Here is a 16,430-nt window from a genome sequence, read left to right on the forward strand (position 1 = left end):
CCTTATTCTTTTGCAGGACAACAATCACCGAACCTGCCATTCCATACTCCAACCACTTGACCCCACGGTCATTCATGTGCATCCATCATTCAACCGACATGAAAACAGTCAGTTTTCCCAAAAAGATCAGGCTTTGATTACCTGGAAAAGAAAGACTTCCACTGAGCTTACGGGACGGCTTCAGTTGGACGGAAATTGGGAGAAAACCAAACAATTTGATCTCAGCTTATCATAACCACACCACCTGCCGGTCAACTCAGGTTAAGTGGTTTCTCACTGGGCTATGGGACAAGCCTTGGCTGGATCAAGAACGCCATGACCATATATCGGACCGTTGATTTCCAGCATGCTTCTACGTCAATCCAACAAAATCAAGAGAGGATCATTCACTCAATTCAGATTCAATTACCTTTGTTTCTTCTCTCCGCGGGCCTTGAAACAGGTTTCTGGACAAGCCTCTTCACGTCCATCATCAATTTTGCTCGATACGTTTCCTTCCATTCAGACCTTGGAATAGGCCTCCTGGACAGACATTCCGACAACCTTCGGGACCACTTTCTACCTTCATCCTCCTCGGGCATCCAAGAAAAGAGGCCCTTGAATAGGAACCAACAAAAACAACTATCATTTCGAAGAAAGAAGAAAATTCTGGTATTTTATGGTCGTCTCCACTTTGTATTTCCATTTACTGACTGTTAGCTTTTCCAGGGTCCGTGACTCCTTCCATCGATTCATCAGTGCTCCCAGTGTTTCCTTTCTTACCGGTTAAACTCCGGCTTTGGTGTATGGTCTCCGGATCATGATGGGATATGAAACATGGGACATGGTACAAGGGGATATTAAAACTGGGATGAGCATGCGCGTTGTGTGGGTTCCTTGTGTTTTGTTTGTACAGATCCAAACTGGGATCTTTTTTTGTTGTTTCAGTGATACCCCACAAAGCATAGCCTTTTTGTTGTTGATTTTTGATTGTCTTTCTTCACCTCGGTCAATTCAATAATATTGTTCCGTTGTGATTATTCTTGATCTTGTAGTCCTATTAAAAAGCAGCTGTGGTCTAATGGTGGTAGATCTCAAGAAGGAAAGGAAACATGCAGTTGAAGCTGGCAGGATCGACTCAGCACAGGCTTTTCTCCAAAGACCCTTTGTGTATAGAGGAGTGATCTACTGATACTATAGACATAATTATCTTCAATATGTAAATTGTCTTAAAAGAACTCAGCATTACAGCCAGAGAAGGCTACTATTAGATGCCAACAAAATGGCAAAGACGATTGCTGATGGGGAGACAGTCAGGCCGCCAGCTAAAGATTATACTGACAACATCGACAAAATGGGATCGGGTTCCGATCACCTTGACTAACAGTATCAATGCTTGTTGTTCTCACAGCATTAACAAGAGACTGGAGATCTGCAAGAACCATCCTCGTCATGCAAGAGAGGCTCGGACCCAGTGCTGTTTGATGGTCCAACCGGCGTCTGTGGCTCTAGACCCTCTACGCAAACGATAGGATTGGAGCAATCATGCCGAACCAGGAGAACTTAACCGAGTTTATCAATTCGTCCCTCCTGGTTGACCGAGCAGAGCTCATGGCATTCAAAGCGTAGTACAGGCGTCATTTTTCACACCCCTCCAGTCACCCCGATGCGGCAATTAGCCCAGATTTGGCACGAGGAAACTGAGGGAAAGATTGCAACACGCATACGAGAAATTCCACCAATGGACTATAGCGATGATTCACTTACATTTGGGTGAGGTCCTGGCATGGCCATTCCATGGTCGGGCTACAAGAGGAAAGCACCCTCTACGTCGACTTCGGAGCAGGATTTGGGAGCGAACGAATCAGCGGTTGACCTCGGATGAGAGGGAGATGGTAAGATATGACTATCATGCTGGAAACAAATATTTGTTTTAATAATTTGACAGTTATTCTAGACGGGAAAATTGGATATATGGTAAAACAGGCTACATGACAGTGCACTTCCCCCTTCGCTTACGGCTCCGCTCCTTAATTGTGTTATCGTTCCAATCCTGAATGCGCCGACGCCATTCCTCGTTCGTTGGTGGCGGTAAGCTAGAGGGTTCGGTTGAGACTCGCCTGTGGAAAGACCGTTGCCTCTCAGGTACGTCATGCTCGTCATCTGCTGCAGTGCCCTGCCCGTCTTCATATGGCTGTGGGATATGGAGAAGGTTTGGCGAGGACACAGAGTATGGAAAGTAGGCATCGCCAAGTGCATCGCCCAGTGCCGAGGACCTCAAGTAGGGAAGAGGCATGTTGCTCTCTTGTAGGAGTGGTTCGGATGGATACACAGCAAACGTAGGCGTGGTAGGTTGGATCACTGTAGGTGGATTTAAGGCAGATCCAAGCTGTTGTGGTGCGAAGTTGTTTGTGAAAGAATCTTGGGGGATTAATTGATCTGGGTTGAAGTCTCTGCCGATGGAACTTCCCCTGCGCCTGGCGCCAGTCATACCGCCGAGCCCCTGTAGATTGACAGATTGTGGACGTGGGCGGGTTGGATGCTGCGCGACACGAGCGGTTTCTTCTCTTTCAGGCTGGGGGACAGAATCGACAACATTGACTGGGGAAAGAGGCGTTCTCGGTAGACCATCTGGCAATGGATCCGCTGTGTAGGGGGGAGGGGGTGGCACCCAGTTATCGGCGTCACTCTCATGGGGAATCTGTCGAGGGGCGTGGGAATTACGATATCGAGGGTCATATCGCCCACGGGTTGATGCAGCCACAGTGGCAGCTCGATGGAGAACTTCACTGGAACGAGGCTGCGTATTGTCATATGGAAGGTCGATTATATCGCCGGGAGAAGTCTCGCTTGGCGAGGTAGGAATTGCGAGACTGTTGCGGCGGAAATGAAGTGGCAGAGCTCGGGATTCTCGAGTAGTCGCTGAATGGCCAAGATCCGCGAATCTTGTAGCAGTATCGCCACGATGTAGTCGTGTTCGCCTTCTTTCAAGCTCAACTTCCGTGGCCAAAGAGGAGTCCGGCTCCATAAGAATCTTGGGTGCCGTTTCTCCAACTTCGATGTCAAGCTCAGTCGTTTCACCATTCATGGTGGAGCGCTCAAAATCAAGGAGGAGGATTCGACCACCATCAACTGGAATATCTTCTCGGCCAAGGTTCTGTGGTCGTACACCACCAGGTGCTACCGCGACTAGTCTCCGACGGCATTTTGAATCCGAACGTACCCAATGAGCGGATGTGATCCCGTGCATGTCACTCACCCGCCGCCCCCGTATCAAGATCTTAGGTTGTTGAACGATCTTCTGAAGCTGTGCTAGATTGTCGCGAGGCGCGCAACCTCCATAATGATGATCACCACCAACCTGGGTATCAGTGATTCCACTAGCACCCAAGCCAGGCATCCCATATATCCACAGTTCTGAATCTTGGAACCCTAAAGCTGAAAGCTCTCCAGTTTCATCTGTGGCGGGTCTCATGCTTGGTTGCATTTCCCGAGATTCATCTGCGAGGAATGGACTGGCGAAATAAACGATTCCGGCATTCTTGTTTAATTGGATTGCTCTGAACGCCCCCAAATGTTTGTCATATCCCATCACCCAGTGATCATCGGCTTCCTCATAACCAGCAATCAGGGAGACGTGAGTGATAGGGCAACTAATTGTCTCAGGGAAGAGAATTTGTGTTGTCCACATTCGCATCTCGAGTTCTTCGGGTGAGGCATCCGTTCCAGTCTCGGTATAAAACGGAGGAGTGATGGTGACGATACCTTCAGCCGTAAAGCCAAGAAGCATCGATCCGTCAGGCGAAAATGAAAGTGCATCGACACGGTGACAACGCACCGCCCGACGGTCGGTCGACAAAGCCTCTTCAGCCACAGCGTATACCTCAATACTATCCTCAAAGGCTAAGGCTAGCACACTACCTGATGGAGAGAATTTAATATATCTTGGAGCATCATCCAGAGTGATAACTCGAATGTGCTTGGCTTCATCGTCAGAGAGCTTGTAGATATGAACTCGATGCGTGGAGGACAAAACGGCAATGAGAGAGCCGTCATCACGGATTGCGGCTCTTAGGGGCCGCCTTCGAGTTATAAGTTCATGTTTGACGGCGACTGGGTCGGTGGCCACGTCTAGTATGACAATGCGAGAAGAGCTGATGCAGAGCACCATTTGACCATTTCCTGAAAATGAGAATCGAAAAACTTCACCCTGTGGGAAGGCCATCGACGAGCTCATAGAACTTGAAATTAATCGCAGGAGAGTTTGCCGAGGCCGTAAAAATGCATCAAACGCGTTTTGCCTGACCTGCTTAACAAATTGGCGCTTGAGTTTAGTCAGATTTTCTGCCTCAGAAATGACCCCGCGAGCCCAGGAAAATGATGAACAGCGAGACAATTGATAGGCATACAATGCCGCGGAATCGGACGCATGTTTCCATCTTCGGTTTAGCAGAGATAGTGATGCAAATGTATTGGCATCGGACGCATACAGGATACTATTGACTTAGTCAGAATTGCAGTCAATGACTGACCGTAAGGCCACATGTCGGACGAACACAAGGTTGCGACTACCTGGTGAGATAGAAACTTACTGCTCAATCACGTTAAGTGGTAGCCGGTCAAAGTATGTCTTTAGGCCGGGCGATACAGAAGAGCCCGCTTGATGGACGAAAGAGTCCTCGAAAGGGGAGGTATCCACCATGATGACCGCTCTCGACCTACATACAACAGATCAAGCTCGCCGCGGACATTGTTGAGAAAAAGATGACCTTGTGGCTGTGCAGTTTCTTGCCCCATAAGGCAATGCGGGACACCAATGTCAATGAAACAACTCATGTCGATCGCCTGCATTATTGTCTACGCACGCCAAGTCCAAAGATAAAAATAGAACGCGCCTGAGGCAGAAAGTCATTATGTCAGCGATTTCACGTGGCATGAGTCAGCATTCCCCACATGGATCCATGGATGCCCGCAGTTCAATTTTTGATAAGAAAATGAGATCGCCGGATTCTGATATCTGGGGGGACCTCCTTTGCACAATATGATGTGCATGTAGCCTCGACATCTCGTGTACGGTTTCCAGCCAATTTGGAGCTCCCAATTCCGATCTGGTCTTCTCCCTACCTTGCAGGCCTCGTGCTCATACCCCTCACTTTGTCCAACCGCCAATCGGCCGACTCCCAGAACACCCCGACCAAAATCTCCAAATCACCATCTTCGCTTTCCCCGTATTATCCCTCGGCATAACTGCCTCATACTTGGGTGCACATCATGTCGCCTGCACCAGTTCAAGTCAATTCCTCGTCCAAACTTCCATCTCCCGGATTCAATGCCGGCGCCCGACCGTACCGTTCCCATAAGGTCCGCGCCTGTGACTTGTGTCGCAAGCGCAAGTCTCGATGTACCGTCGATATCCCCGGTCAATCCTGTCTTCTATGTCGCGTTCAAGGTGCCGACTGTCACTATCAAGAGGAAGCCAACGCGGATGCTTCGGTTTTGAGTGGCGCGGACCGGAAATCCTGGCCGGGGCCTCCATCGTTGGAGGCCATGCCGGGACATAAGCGTAAACGTAGTTCAGATGAACTCACCCACATGGGCCAAAATAACCCGCCCCGGCAGCCGATAAATGGGCCGAGCCCCCATGGAACGACTTCGTCGGGTGGTCGTCGAGAAAGTGATCTGCGGCGGAAAGATATGGATGATCCTCAGAATGAGTCAGTTCTCATTGTTGGCCCTATGGTTGCCGAGGATGCCCAAGTCATTGAAAAGCATATGCCCCCAGAGCGGTCGAGTCAATCGGAAGAGCCCAACAGCCACCCGTACAATATCTACTCTAGCGACCCACGGAAACCAGTCCTTTACACCACCATCTCCCGGCGAAGGAAAGGTATGCGGAAAGGAACGCCTCCTGGTGAGAACCAGAAGGAGGTACTCGAACAAATACTCGGGCCCTTCAAACACGACCTAGTGAGACTGTATGTTGACCATTGGCCTTTCCTTCCATTTTCTACCCTGCTAATATTTCCCCCTCTAGCTTCATTGATCGTTTTAACGTTTCTTTTCCAATCTTTGACGGGGAATCGTTCTGGGAATCATTCATCGCCGATGACCTGCACGACCCACCAGCTGCACTAGTGTGTCAAGTCTATTCCATGTCCCTCGTATATTGGAAACACACCCAAAAGCTTGCGTGTCATCCGAAGCCCGACGTACGATATGCGATCAACATGACTGTCGCCGCGTTGCATGAGGAATTCTCAGCACCCGGATTGGACACAATCAGCGCCGCGCTGATCGACCTAACAGGAAGACCCATTTTCTCCATGACTGGCAACGCCGTCAGCTGTGGCCGCATGTTATCTTTGGCAAATTGCCTTGGCTTGAACCGTGATCCTAGCAATTGGAAGCTCTCACAAGCAGAAAAAAACCAGCGGATTCGCCTGTGGTGGGGGGTTGTGATTCACGATCGTTGGTAAGCTCGTTCGGTTTTTCTTTTGGCTTGCAACAAACCTGACAATAAATAGGGGAAGCTTTGGTCATGGTGTCCCACCCCAGATTTCCAAAAATCAATATGACGTGCCTCTACCCACCGTAGAGGTATTAGTCCCATCAAACCTCCGCACTACAGAGCGTGTGAGAGCAGCACACTGTCACATCTACCTATGCCGGTTGACCGAGACTTTAGGCGAGCTGTTGCCACTGGTTTATGGGTTGCAACACAAACCTGCACGCGAGACATCCAAGAAGCTTAGACAAATACGAACAGATTTAGATATATGGGAAGACTCACTACCGGACTGGTTGAGAGGACCCACAATCCATACCGGGGAACGGATATATGGAGCAAGCAGCTTGCAACTGGCTTTCTTGGCCGTCAAAATGCTTGTCAGCCGAGTTGAACTAAATGTAAGCCGGAGGAGCGGGAAAATCGAAAGGATGGTTTCTAACAACCTCGCAGGAAGTCAACAACTCTGAAACGGAAAACACCGAGGCACGTCGCTATTTCCAAACGGAATGCAGAAGGTCTGCAGAGGAGATTGTTGGATTCATAACGTCTTTGCGAAAAGATAATTTCACTGAGTTCTGGCTACCCTGTAAGTTGAAGTATTCTTTCTATACATCGCTTTTTGTTCCTAATCTTCTTGACAGATAGCGCTTTTCATCTCACGTCAACGGCGACATTGCTAGTTCGTTGTGCATTCGAGACCACCGATAGCGATGTTGCACGATCCTGTCTTTCCAACGTCGAAACCCTGCGCTCAGTATTGCGTCGTGTGCGGGAAGAAGAAGACTGGGATGTAGCAGACATGTGCCTAGACCACTGCGAACGCATTATGCACCGACTTCCCGGAACTGGTGCCACAATGGACCAGGCATTCACAACCGCGATGGCAGACAGCGGGCTGGTCAACCCGGCCGCAATATCGCTGCCAGAAACCCAAACAAATAACGATATCGTTGACGACATGATGTCGATATCGAATACTTTTGGAACGATGGACGGTTTTCCCTTTGATATGACAGGAATATGGGATGTCTCCGTCTTCCAAGATGTGAACCTGACATGATCAAAAAAGCTCATTGAACATATATTTCTAGATTCCTATTTCAACAATATACCCTGGGATCCAAAGCCCAACGACCTCGATATCAGTCCAAATCTCAGTCTTTCTCATATTAAAATTTCTGACTAAAATTTTGTACAAAAATCCAAAACCCCAAACCCTACCTATTTTACACTAGTTCATTAAACAGACCCCTGATGATCTGCTAGAGGAGAAAAGTAATTGGCTTGCGCCGATTACTCATTCTTGGAGCCAGCACCAAATATGCCGGTGAAAGAGCCCTTCATGCTCTGCATCTGCTCCTGGCGGGCCTTCTCCTCCTCGGCTGCCATCTCAGCGAGCCACTTCTCGCCGTTCTGACGGATCTCTGACTCGATCATTTCGTAGTTCTTTTGACCACGCTCGCGGATCTGATCCCAGAGCATCTTACCCTGCGCCAGACCCTCGGAGGGTGTCTGTTCGCCGTTCAGGGTGACAGAAGACTTCAAGCCAAGTGCAGCAGCAAAGTTGCCCAGACCACGCGAGGGCCTCTTCTTCTGCTCCTCGGCGAGGTCCTTCTCAAAGCGCTCACGCATCGCCTTCTCACGCTTGGCAAACTCAATGGGGATGGGAGTGCCATCAAACGACTGCAGCACGGTACGCACGTCTTCGACACCCATACCAGCAAGGTATTCCAGGAAGGGGATGAGGGCGACCAGCGTCTTATCTTTCGGGTCTCCAGTCCACTTGTCAAGAATAATGGCGTTCTCGGGCTGGTAGCGGGCGTGCTCCTCCTTAGTGTCGATGAGAATAACTTTGGAAAGGTCGCGGTTGAGGTATTGCAAATCCTATCAGACAATTAGCATTATATGACTGGGGGGGAAAGAAGAATACATACCTTGATGTACTCTCCATCCTTGTATCGGGTCGCCTCCCGGAACAGGGGCCAGCGGATGATGCGGTAAGGGTCGAGTTTGCGTAGGACTTGGTCGGCCATCATACTAGGCACACTAGTGAACAGGACGAGCTCATAGTATTGGTTCAGGTAGCGGAGGAAGTAGTCGACACCAGGCCGCTTCGCAACGCGCCATCCGTGCTCACGGGTCCATTCGCTGTGAACAAGGAGATCCTCAAGACTGAGCACCAAGGTGTATGGCTGACGCATCTCGGCGTCCTCATCCGGAAGCAGCTTGGGGAAAGCAGGGTCCTTGTAATAGCTGGTGAGATCGCTGGTGCGGGCTTTGATACGGCTGTACCAAAGACCCGGGCTCCATCCCGACGGAATCTCAGGGTGTTGCCGCTGCTCCTCTTCGGTTTCCCAGTTGCGACCCAAATAGCCCATACCAGCGACACCACCAAGCAACATGACTGCGTATACTATATTGGCCATACGGGCCTTGCGGCGGTCGATGGATGTCTCATATCCGCCTTTGGGGATGTCACCACCACCTCTGCCTTCCGCGCCATAATCTTCTGACTGGGTAGGGTCTTCTGTGAGATTCAATGGTCCCTTCTTCATACGCCCTTCCAATTCTGCGGCTAGCGTCGATGGAATACCTTGCGTCAGATCGGGAAGAGGCGTCTGTGGGGGTTGTTCGACCTAGAAAGACAACGTCAGAGGGATTCCTTTCAATGGAAAGTTGAAAGAAGCCTCACAGGTTCAGAAGGTTGTGTAGGTTCAGCTTTTGTATCAAACTCGGGTTGCTCTGCGTCGAAGTCTTTCGGAGCATCTTTCGGAGCTGCTTTGGAAGTTTTCGACTTCGGTTTGGTCGACTTCGCCCTTAGCTGGATACCCGGGGAAAGCTTGTAGGCAGCGTACAACGAAGGCCGCGCCGACAGGGTTGATGCCCGAACGGCAGATGCGAAGGCATTTGGCCTCGTTAGAGGCAAGACTGCACGACTAAGCATTGTGTATTGGGTTGAAACAAATATGTTCTGAATGATGGGATAAACCACGGTCTCCCGTTAAAAGTCGGCGCGATTCGGTACGGCGGTGGACCCGAACCATCCGTGCAGGTTGTTTATATATCGACATCCTCGGCCACCGAGTCTTCTTCTTTTTTTCTTTTCTTCTTCAGAAAGTTCACCCAGACATTAATTTGACCTATCAAGCAACTTCTCTCTGCATGCCGGGTTGTATTAGCTGGGGAGACCAACGAAGACCTTCTTCATTCCCACTACCAAGAGCGCAGCAAAGGATTTACCCGTGAAGCTGCGCTCCGATCGTGGGACACAAATCTTTTTAGTTTTCTTCTTCTCTTTCTACCTGTTTACCAGAAATATGATCTTCCTGTCCAAATCTAGACTCGCCTGTATCCCATAAATTTCATCTACATACCTTTCAATCATGGGGTTCAAAAAGAACATGCTCCGTTTTGAGGAGCAACTTTCCGACGCCGAATCCGAAACAGACGCTGAACCTCCGATCTTACTGCAATTTCCCTTCCTCCATCTACCGTCTGAGATTCGCCTGCGCATTTATAATCTTGTCCTATTCACGCCGACTCGAAAGAGTGCATCGAAACGCACTGGTGGCAATGTTGGGTCTTCGGCGAAGAAGAGCAAACCTCTAGCGCCGTTCTCACACCGCATCGCCCTGTTCCTTGTCTCGAGACAAATCCACGACGAAGCCACTCACTACTTCTATTCAACCCAGACCTTCCGTGTGTTTCCCATCCAGGATTTCTTGCGCATGCCCACGATCCGGGCTTTGCCTCCACGCCACCGCTCTTCGATCACCACAATCGAATTTATTGTGGGATCAAGCTGGACTGCACCCCCGAAGTCATGGGTTGTAAACCAAGGCTTGGGCTTACACGACATGGAGCTTGTGCGCACGTTGAAAGTGTTTGTGCAGTGTGACCCTTCACACCCTGTGTTCGAGGGCTTTCGTATCTCCAAGGATTACTATACCAACTTCTGTGGCAAATTGTTACATCAAATTTTGGAACGGCTGCCGGGTCTAGTTCAGGTTGAGTTCGATGCCTGGCCCTCTGTAGAAAAGAATGGACCTTTGATGACTCGCTTGCTTACGGAAACTCGAGATGCTCAGAAAAAGGTCCTTTGGGGTCCTGATAGAGGCTGGACCGACACTCAATACGACACTGAATACGACACTCAATACGACACTCACGAGAAACATGAGCACAATGACGTTGATGTTGCCTTTGATGGCCTACGGGCCTACTCCCCTAGTGTTCTCGAAGCCTTGAGCAACTCGCTTCAGACAGTCAAGTTGGAGTCATGATAGTCCATTGTTCGGTGGATATTATTCATACTGTTACGATTTATATATATATATATATATTGCGCGCCGCATAGATCCCATGAAACAGAATTATAGGTATTCTTACTTCCAACAATAGGCCAAGCGCCATTCTTGTTGACAATGAATTTCTTATTATTATGTGAAAATTCGAGTAGATTTCATTCATTTGTTGGTCTGGTTTGGTAACATAAAGCCCAACCAATCAGAAATAATTAATGCGGTTTGATTGGCACCCTTTTCTAACTCTTTAGAGATCTTCATCAACTTCCATGGCAGCACCGTTCGTGTCTTCCTTGAATGACTGCCGTGCCACCGAAGCTTCCTTGTCAATCATCTGCCGCGAGACGGCAACAATGTTATCCTCAATCAACTTTTGGCTTACGTCCTCGATGTCTGCAAAGCGTCAGTCTATGTTTTTTGGGGGGGTCTTGGAAAAAACATACGCTTCTTGGGATCAAGCTTGCCAACGTATCTCGTCTTCAGCTGATCCTTGCTCAGCTCCGTCTCTTCTTTGATCCGCTTCTCGTAGCCCTCCGCAAGGAGAACAAGCTGCTTCATGCGCTCCACGTTGTGCTGACCCTCCTCGTGGAAGTCACTCATCTCCAAGGCCTCGGTCCATACATGCTTGTGAAGGTTCATCAACATGTTCTCTTCCAATCCTGTCTTACGGTAATCAATTGCAATGCTGTAATAGTGGCGGTTGAGACCGTGGATCAGAGCCTGGATCGAAGGCTTGTTGAGGTGGCCCAAGTTTGATGTAGTCTGGCGGGGCTCTTGACCCATCACCACTGTCTGAGGTTGGATGAGACGGAAGGCGTCAATGACGACCTTGCCCTTCACTGACTGGATAGGATCGACGACAACGGCAACCGCACGCGGTGTGAGCTGCTCAAAGGATTGCTGAGTGTTGATATCGACTGAGGAGAGCCAGCAGCCGAAACCGGGATGCGAGTGGTACCAGCCAACAACAGTTTCTGGTCTGTACGAAATCATCAGCATGGAGGACTCCCCTATCATATACCAGCTAATAGGCTTACCGTCCCGTCTGTCGCAGCATTTCCATCATTCTAGTTTGGAACACGGGGTCCACTGCTTCAACACTGACTCCAGTACCGCTCTGAGGCATAGCAAAGACGTCCACTACCCGAACTGTGTATTCATCAACGAACTCGCCCAGCATCAGGCCCATGACCTCCATCGGGACACCCGCGCGGCCATGTCGTAGCATCTTCAGCAGAGCCAAGGAGGAGATGTGGACGGTTTCTGAGTTATCTATCAGGTTTGGAGTATCCTAAACAACGGCTCTCATTAGTCAATGTAGAGGGACGTGGTGAAGCTAGGCTAGGATGTTGCCATTAATGCCTTCCAACAAGGAGATTAGTCTTATCCAACTTACACCACCAGGAGCAGCGCCCCCCATCCCCATGCCTTGAGCGGCCTGGAGCATCCGGTTAAGACGATCCATATTTAAGAGATATCCGACAAGACTTGATGAAACGAGAGTAGAGAGGACGAAGCTATCGCTATTTGGAAGCTCCGGAGCAAATCGATTTGTCTCTAGTAGCTTGGTATTTCCGGAACAGCGTTCAAAGAGAGATACAAATTAGCGAAAATCCCCGACAGATGTGATTTTAGCGAGAAGATAACAAGGTTGTCGAAGACGTGTTAAGTGATGATGAGCAAAGCCGTGGGAGCTTTGCCTGACGAAGGCGGTGTGTGGTTCGGTCGGCTTCCGCTCCTTCGCGGGCGAATCTCTCTCCTCAATCTATTCTTCAATAACGTGAACAATGACATTGGCTTGCTATTGTGATTAAGTACTGCTACCTAATCTTCGCATTGCGGGATCTGGTGACAATAGGTGCCATCGTTGCCTATTCAACCTCTTGGGTGCATATCTGCATTGCGCCTGCAACTTCGCTACTTCATTCCCCGGATCTCACTTACACTTCTTGAACTTCACTTCTTTTTCCACTCTCTTTTCCACTCTCAACCTCGTGAATCATCAGCGCTCTCTGCAACATGGCTTTGGAACCTATCTCTGATAGGCTTCTCGGGTCTAAAAATAAGAAAGTCGCTTACTTCTACGACTCCGATGTGGGCAACTATGCCTATGTATCCGGCCACCCCATGAAGCCCCATCGCATACGCATGACACACAGCTTGGTGATGAACTATGGCCTCTATAAGAAAATGGAGATCTACGTGAGCACTCTCCTATTTTTATTTGTTTGACCCTTGCACTAATAAATCAGCGTGCGAAACCTGCCTCCAAGTACGAGATGACCCAGTTCCACACCGACGAATATATCGACTTCCTGTCCAAGGTCACACCGGACAATATGGACCACTTCGTGAAGGAACAGAGCCGGTACAATGTAGGAGACGATTGCCCCGTGTTTGACGGTCTCTTTGAGTTCTGTGGAATTAGCGCCGGAGGCAGCATGGAAGGTGCTGCGCGACTGAACCGCAACAAATGCGATGTTGCCGTCAACTGGGCTGGTGGTCTTCACCACGCCAAGAAGAGCGAAGCGAGTGGCTTCTGCTATGTCAATGGTATAGTCCTTTGGTCTCCAAGCATCTGTCTCAGAAGCTAACATCTATGTAGATATCGTTCTTGGAATTCTGGAGCTTCTGCGCTTCAAACAGCGAGTCCTTTATGTCGATATTGATGTCCACCACGGTGATGGTGTCGAAGAGGCCTTCTACACGACTGATCGCGTCATGACCTGTTCTTTCCACAAGTACGGCGAGTACTTCCCTGGTACTGGTGAGCTTCGCGACATCGGTGTCGGGCAGGGCAAAAACTACGCAGTCAACTTTCCTCTCCGGGATGGCATCACTGATGTCACATATAAGAGCATCTTTGAGCCTGTCATTAAGAGCGTGATGGAGTGGTACCGTCCCGAGGCCGTGGTCCTTCAGTGCGGTGGTGACAGTCTATCCGGCGATCGCTTGGGCTGCTTCAATCTGAGTATGCGAGGACATGCCAACTGTGTCAACTTCGTCAAGAGTTTCGATCTGCCAACCTTGGTTGTTGGCGGTGGTGGCTACACCATGCGCAACGTTGCACGAACATGGGCTTATGAGACCGGTATCCTTGTCGGACAGCCCCTGGGATCTGAGCTGCCATACAATGACTACTATGAGGTAAGTTTCTTATATCTTCCAGATCAAATAACACTTACTAATTGCATTAGTACTTCGCTCCTGATTATCAGCTCGATGTCCGCCCCTCCAACATGGACAACGCCAACACCAGAGAATACCTGGACAAGATTTGCAACCAGGTTGTTGAAAACCTGAAGCGCACGGCATTTGCTCCTTCGGTTCAAATGACAGATGTACCGCGTAACCCTATCGTGGGTGGCATAGACGACGAGGCTGATGACGTTATGGATGACCTCGATGAGGATGAAAACAAAGACAAGCGGTTCACACAACGACGATTCGACCAGCGCACAGAAAAGACTGGCGAGCTCAGTGACAGCGAGGACGAAGACGAGAACGCCGCCAACGGTATCCGTCGCCAACCAGGCGTCATGCGGCGTCGCAACCAAGTCAACTACCGAAATCTCGAGCCGGACTCCGGGCTGGATAGTGGCATGGCAACCCCGCAAGATGGCTCATCTACGGTTGATGTAGAAATGGATTTCGGCCTTGATACTAAGATGGCCAATGCCCCACGCACTGAACCCGAGGCGCCTTCTGCCGCCTTAGAAGCTTCGCACGCTGATGAAACGCCCATGACTGATGCTGATAACATGGCTATGGAAAGTGAGGAGCATGAAGCCTCTACTACCTCTCAACACCAGTCTCCTCCCCCTCATGATGAAGATACTACCATGGAGGACGCTTCTGCTGTCCCTGAAGCTACTACATCAGAACAAGCTCCGGCTCAAGCGTCAGTTATTGAGGAGAAATCAGTGACCGAGGGCTCCACTGCCTCCCCTGTGCGGGCCCAATCCCCTACGAAAGAGGCTACCGACTCTACCCTTGAGAGGACTGCAGAAGCCTCTGCTCCTACTGCGGACACCGAGGCAACGGCCACCAAGGAAGAGAGCTTGGAACACAAGACAGAACCCAAGAAAGAGGAGTAATCAGCTGTGATGCAAAGACGACAATATCGGATCTGGCGCAACGGACAATGGCAGAAAGGTGTTATCGGTTTAACAGCGTGCTCGAATCTTGCTTGGCACTGGGAAGGCATTACTCGTAGCAGACTCACATCGAGGTTTAACCTTGAAATATTTCAGGGGATGGCGGGTTGCTTTTATGGACTTTCAATGAATCATCTCATATTTTATCTTCATCCCTGTGCTATCTGCTTTTCCTTTCACCTGTTTTTTTTTTGCAAATGTACTATTCAGTGAAATGCAATCTTTCAAAACGTCACAACATCTGAACCCTAGAAGTATAGAGTTTATGCCTCAGGCATTAACATTTGGCACTATCCCAGATCGGGTTAGTATTAGGGCAAAGCTGATGGGTCTGAACAGCCAATCACATTCCAATGCCAAGATTTTACGCACTTTGCCCACTAAGCGAGAAAGCACACCTCCGGTTTAGATCCTCGACGTTCGACCTCTTGTCGCCAACCTTTTTCACCAACTTCCCCCGTGATCATCAGCCATCATGTCTAAGAGAGGGTGAGTCTTCCAGCGATTCCCTACGTGGTCCCATTCGATTCCGAACCGATACAGAATAATTTTGCAAGCGACAAGCAACACAACACCTTCGTGTCGAGAGGATCGAATGGGGCTCGGATTGGGAAAAGAACGAATCGACAAAGAGGAAATTACTAACGATCAAACAGTCGTGGCGGTGCCGCCGGCAACAAGCTCAAGATGACTCTCGGTCTGCCTGTGTACGTCTACCAATTTCTTATCGTCTAGTCTGTTTCGAATGCGCCTTTCTTGCCCGCCAGATCCCACATGTCATTTTCAGTCGATCAAACGTCATCAGAAAAAACACGCGCCATGCAACAAACGAAAAAGATCGGCGGGAAGAAAGGAAAAGAAAATTGGATCTCCACTTTCAGCATTCGAAAACACGACGTCTTCAAGATCTAGAACAATTTACTAACGGGTCCATTTTCGTCAAACAGTGGCGCCGTGATGAACTGCTGCGACAACTCCGGTGCTCGCAACCTGTACATCATCTCCGTCAAGGGTATCGGTGCCCGCCTGAACCGTCTCCCCGCTGCCGGTGTCGGAGACATGGTCATGGCCACCGTCAAGAAGGGAAAGCCCGAGCTCCGCAAGAAGGTCATGCCCGCTGTGGTTGTCCGCCAGAGCAAGCCTTGGCGCCGCCCCGACGGTATCTTCCTGTACTTCGAGGACAACGCAGGAGTTATCGTCAACGCCAAGGGTGAGATGAAGGGTTCCGCTATCACCGGTCCCGTCGGAAAGGAAGCTGCTGAGCTCTGGCCCGTACGTTATACACTTCCACATGGGAAATGGATTCCTTTTCCATTCCCGAACGCTCTCATTCAAAAAGCTAACACTTCTTTTCCAGCGTATTGCCTCCAACTCCGGTGTCGTTATGTAAAGAGAGAAAACCCGAATTTTAAAGAAAAAGAACGATACCAAACCTCAAATCTGCTTGGGACCTGGAATGCGGTGCATATGAGACCATAGGAT

General features: G+C 49.7%; 8 protein-coding genes across 8 annotated transcripts; 5 read left to right on the plus strand and 3 right to left on the minus strand.

Annotated features, from left to right (window-relative positions):
- Positions 1 to 315: 315 nt before the first annotated feature.
- LCP9604111_5027 (uncharacterized protein) lies at positions 316 to 717 on the plus strand (the record flags this gene model as incomplete). The annotated part of the gene is made up of 2 exons (XM_039072792.1): positions 316 to 651; positions 709 to 717. 2 exons carry the CDS (start codon positions 316 to 318, stop codon positions 715 to 717), a joined length of 345 nt encoding a protein of 114 aa, XP_038928998.1.
- A 1,249-nt stretch (positions 718 to 1,966) lies between these two features.
- On the minus strand, positions 1,967 to 4,681 carry LCP9604111_5028 (F-box domain protein; the record flags this gene model as incomplete). The annotated part of the gene is made up of 2 exons (XM_039072793.1): positions 1,967 to 4,475; positions 4,572 to 4,681. 2 exons carry the CDS (start codon positions 4,679 to 4,681, stop codon positions 1,967 to 1,969), a joined length of 2,619 nt encoding a protein of 872 aa, XP_038928999.1.
- A 569-nt stretch (positions 4,682 to 5,250) lies between these two features.
- Positions 5,251 to 7,547, plus strand: LCP9604111_5029 (putative C6 transcription factor; the record flags this gene model as incomplete). Its single annotated transcript, XM_039072794.1, has 5 exons — positions 5,251 to 5,954; positions 6,014 to 6,451; positions 6,504 to 6,885; positions 6,938 to 7,073; positions 7,129 to 7,547. 5 exons carry the CDS (start codon positions 5,251 to 5,253, stop codon positions 7,545 to 7,547), a joined length of 2,079 nt encoding a protein of 692 aa, XP_038929000.1.
- Positions 7,548 to 7,780: 233 nt separating this feature from the next.
- Positions 7,781 to 9,431, minus strand: LCP9604111_5030 (protein translocase subunit TIM50; the record flags this gene model as incomplete). The annotated part of the gene is made up of 3 exons (XM_039072796.1): positions 7,781 to 8,371; positions 8,422 to 9,123; positions 9,180 to 9,431. 3 exons carry the CDS (start codon positions 9,429 to 9,431, stop codon positions 7,781 to 7,783), a joined length of 1,545 nt encoding a protein of 514 aa, XP_038929001.1.
- Positions 9,432 to 9,870: 439 nt separating this feature from the next.
- Positions 9,871 to 10,770, plus strand: LCP9604111_5031 (uncharacterized protein; the record flags this gene model as incomplete). The annotated part of the gene is made up of 1 exon (XM_039072797.1): positions 9,871 to 10,770. The coding sequence occupies one exon, from the start codon at positions 9,871 to 9,873 to the stop codon at positions 10,768 to 10,770; it is 900 nt and encodes a 299-aa protein (XP_038929002.1).
- Positions 10,771 to 11,038: 268 nt separating this feature from the next.
- On the minus strand, positions 11,039 to 12,256 carry LCP9604111_5032 (proteasome regulatory particle lid subunit RPN11; the record flags this gene model as incomplete). Its single annotated transcript, XM_039072798.1, has 4 exons — positions 11,039 to 11,184; positions 11,235 to 11,770; positions 11,829 to 12,082; positions 12,188 to 12,256. The coding sequence occupies 4 exons, from the start codon at positions 12,254 to 12,256 to the stop codon at positions 11,039 to 11,041; spliced, it is 1,005 nt and encodes a 334-aa protein (XP_038929003.1).
- Positions 12,257 to 12,810: 554 nt separating this feature from the next.
- rpdA (histone deacetylase RPD3) lies at positions 12,811 to 14,888 on the plus strand (the record flags this gene model as incomplete). The annotated part of the gene is made up of 4 exons (XM_039072799.1): positions 12,811 to 12,993; positions 13,044 to 13,344; positions 13,397 to 13,938; positions 13,989 to 14,888. The coding sequence occupies 4 exons, from the start codon at positions 12,811 to 12,813 to the stop codon at positions 14,886 to 14,888; spliced, it is 1,926 nt and encodes a 641-aa protein (XP_038929004.1).
- Positions 14,889 to 15,423: 535 nt separating this feature from the next.
- On the plus strand, positions 15,424 to 16,338 carry LCP9604111_5034 (60S ribosomal protein uL14; the record flags this gene model as incomplete). Its single annotated transcript, XM_039072800.1, has 4 exons — positions 15,424 to 15,437; positions 15,605 to 15,655; positions 15,896 to 16,220; positions 16,306 to 16,338. The coding sequence occupies 4 exons, from the start codon at positions 15,424 to 15,426 to the stop codon at positions 16,336 to 16,338; spliced, it is 423 nt and encodes a 140-aa protein (XP_038929005.1).
- Positions 16,339 to 16,430: the final 92 nt, after the last annotated feature.

This window comes from Penicillium roqueforti (assembly GCF_015533775.1).
Source record: "Penicillium roqueforti strain LCP96 04111 chromosome Unknown scaffold_11, whole genome shotgun sequence".
NCBI classification, from domain to species: domain Eukaryota; kingdom Fungi; phylum Ascomycota; class Eurotiomycetes; order Eurotiales; family Aspergillaceae; genus Penicillium; species Penicillium roqueforti.